Source organism: Myotis davidii, unplaced genomic scaffold (genome assembly GCF_000327345.1).
Source record: "Myotis davidii unplaced genomic scaffold, ASM32734v1 scaffold604, whole genome shotgun sequence".
In the NCBI taxonomy this organism is placed as follows: domain Eukaryota; kingdom Metazoa; phylum Chordata; class Mammalia; order Chiroptera; family Vespertilionidae; genus Myotis; species Myotis davidii.
The window spans coordinates 100682-102323 of record NW_006294875.1 but is presented as its reverse complement, the minus strand read 5'-3'; the positions used below and the strand labels follow the sequence as shown (position 1 = coordinate 102323).

Here is a 1642-nt window from a genome sequence, read left to right as displayed (position 1 = left end):
TAAAAATTAAAAAAAATAAATAAAAAAATATATTTTTATTGATTTCAAAGAAGGAGAGAGAGATAGAAATATCAATGAGAGTATCATTGATCAGCTGCCTCCTGTGTGTCCCCCACTGGGGATCCAGTGCGCAACCTGGGAATGTTTCCTTGACTGGTATCGAACCATGCTGACGCTCTATCCACTGAGCCAAACCAGTTAGTGCCGGAAGCCACTTTTGACTAAATAAAAATGGCCCAGCCAGTGTGGCTCACCGGTTAAGTGTTGACCTATGAACCAGGAGGTCACAATGATTCTCATCATTGATGTTTCTCTCTCTCTCTCTCCCTTCATCTCTGAAATAAGAAATATATATATTTAAAAAAAAATGAAAATGGTTCTCTGTGTTCTAGGAAATCAGGTAAATCCCCATACCTTTTATCTATGCCAACTACCTAACATAACCTTTCTGCTCTTGTCAAATTCATCTTCTCACATCTCTCCAATACTCTAAGCTCTTCCTAATTTTCTACACAGGAAATTTATTCCCTCTTTAGTGATTTTATATACAGCACTTAGTTTTGTATCTCTTGTGCACTGTTTGGGGCCCTTGGACTGAGATTATGTACTGCCATGATTTCAGGTTAAGTCTGTTTTCCCTGCCCCTCCACTTTGAAGTAAAATTTTTTAATGTTAGAGCCTTTCTTACTCAAATATGTGTTTCTCCACTCTCAGGCTCCAGCCTCCCCTAGTGCTCTTGCCATTTAGATTCTTTTTAAATGCTTGCTAAATTTAATACCTACCTTTGCTGCAGTTCTCTCCTGCTGTCTGCTTTAGGGTCTTCCTTCTCAAAGACGTTTTCTTTGACTAAGCCCGCTAAAGTCTAAAATCAGAACTATTAGAGCATGTGTTTATCTTTGAAGCCTACTTTTACCCTCCTCCCCATCTAGACAGTAAACTCGAAAAGAGCACAGGCTTTGAAATTATATCTAGGTCCAAATTCCGCTGCTACCATTTACTATGACTATACCTTAGGGTGAGAAATCTAGGCTTGTCTCCCAACTCCCTGGGGTTTTTAACAGATGAAAGGAGATAGCGTTCATAAAACTAGTACTGAAACTAGAACGTCACAGACAAAAATTGGCAGCTACTTTCCTGCCTTAAGGAAAAAGGTCCCATGGCACCTAAAAAGGAGACCAGCCTGACCGAGGCGTTCAGTAACTCTTCCTCAATTAACTTTTGAAAAATACATTCTGCCCTAAGGACAAAAAGTCACTTTTTCAACCCGCTAAGGCTCTCCAACAGCCTCGCCTTGAGGTGGGGAGGCTGTGGAAGTGGAAGTTGGCGAGCTGAACAAAAAAGATTCCTTGTCAAACCTAAAGACCTCAGGCCACACCGCCTTTCTGCGGCTCTGCTCCCCATGTTTACACTTTGTACAGTGACTGTCACGAGCCACTTCAGGTTCGGGATTTGACTGCGGGATGAAGCCCCGGCTTTGCCCAGGTCCTCATCAAGCTCTCCCGTCCCGAGAGGACCCACCAACAGACACACCTGAGTCCTTCCCCACCCCGACACGGGCGACTCACCGCCGAGATCTTTGGCCTGGTGAAGGAGCTCGCTCTCAGCCGACTCCGCCACAGCCTCGGGGCGCGGCGCCGGTGGG

General features: G+C 44.3%; 1 protein-coding gene across 1 annotated transcript in view; it reads right to left on the bottom strand.

Annotated features, from left to right (window-relative positions):
- Positions 1-1641, bottom strand: part of SYAP1 (synapse associated protein 1) — a gene marked incomplete at its 5' end in the record, with an annotated part of 31469 nt that extends 29828 nt beyond the window's left edge. The window contains one exon of the mRNA XM_006769441.2: positions 1566-1641. Coding sequence (XP_006769504.1) covers positions 1566-1641 — 76 coding nt within the window. The remainder of the gene's footprint in view (positions 1-1565) is intronic.
- Position 1642: the final 1 nt, after the last annotated feature.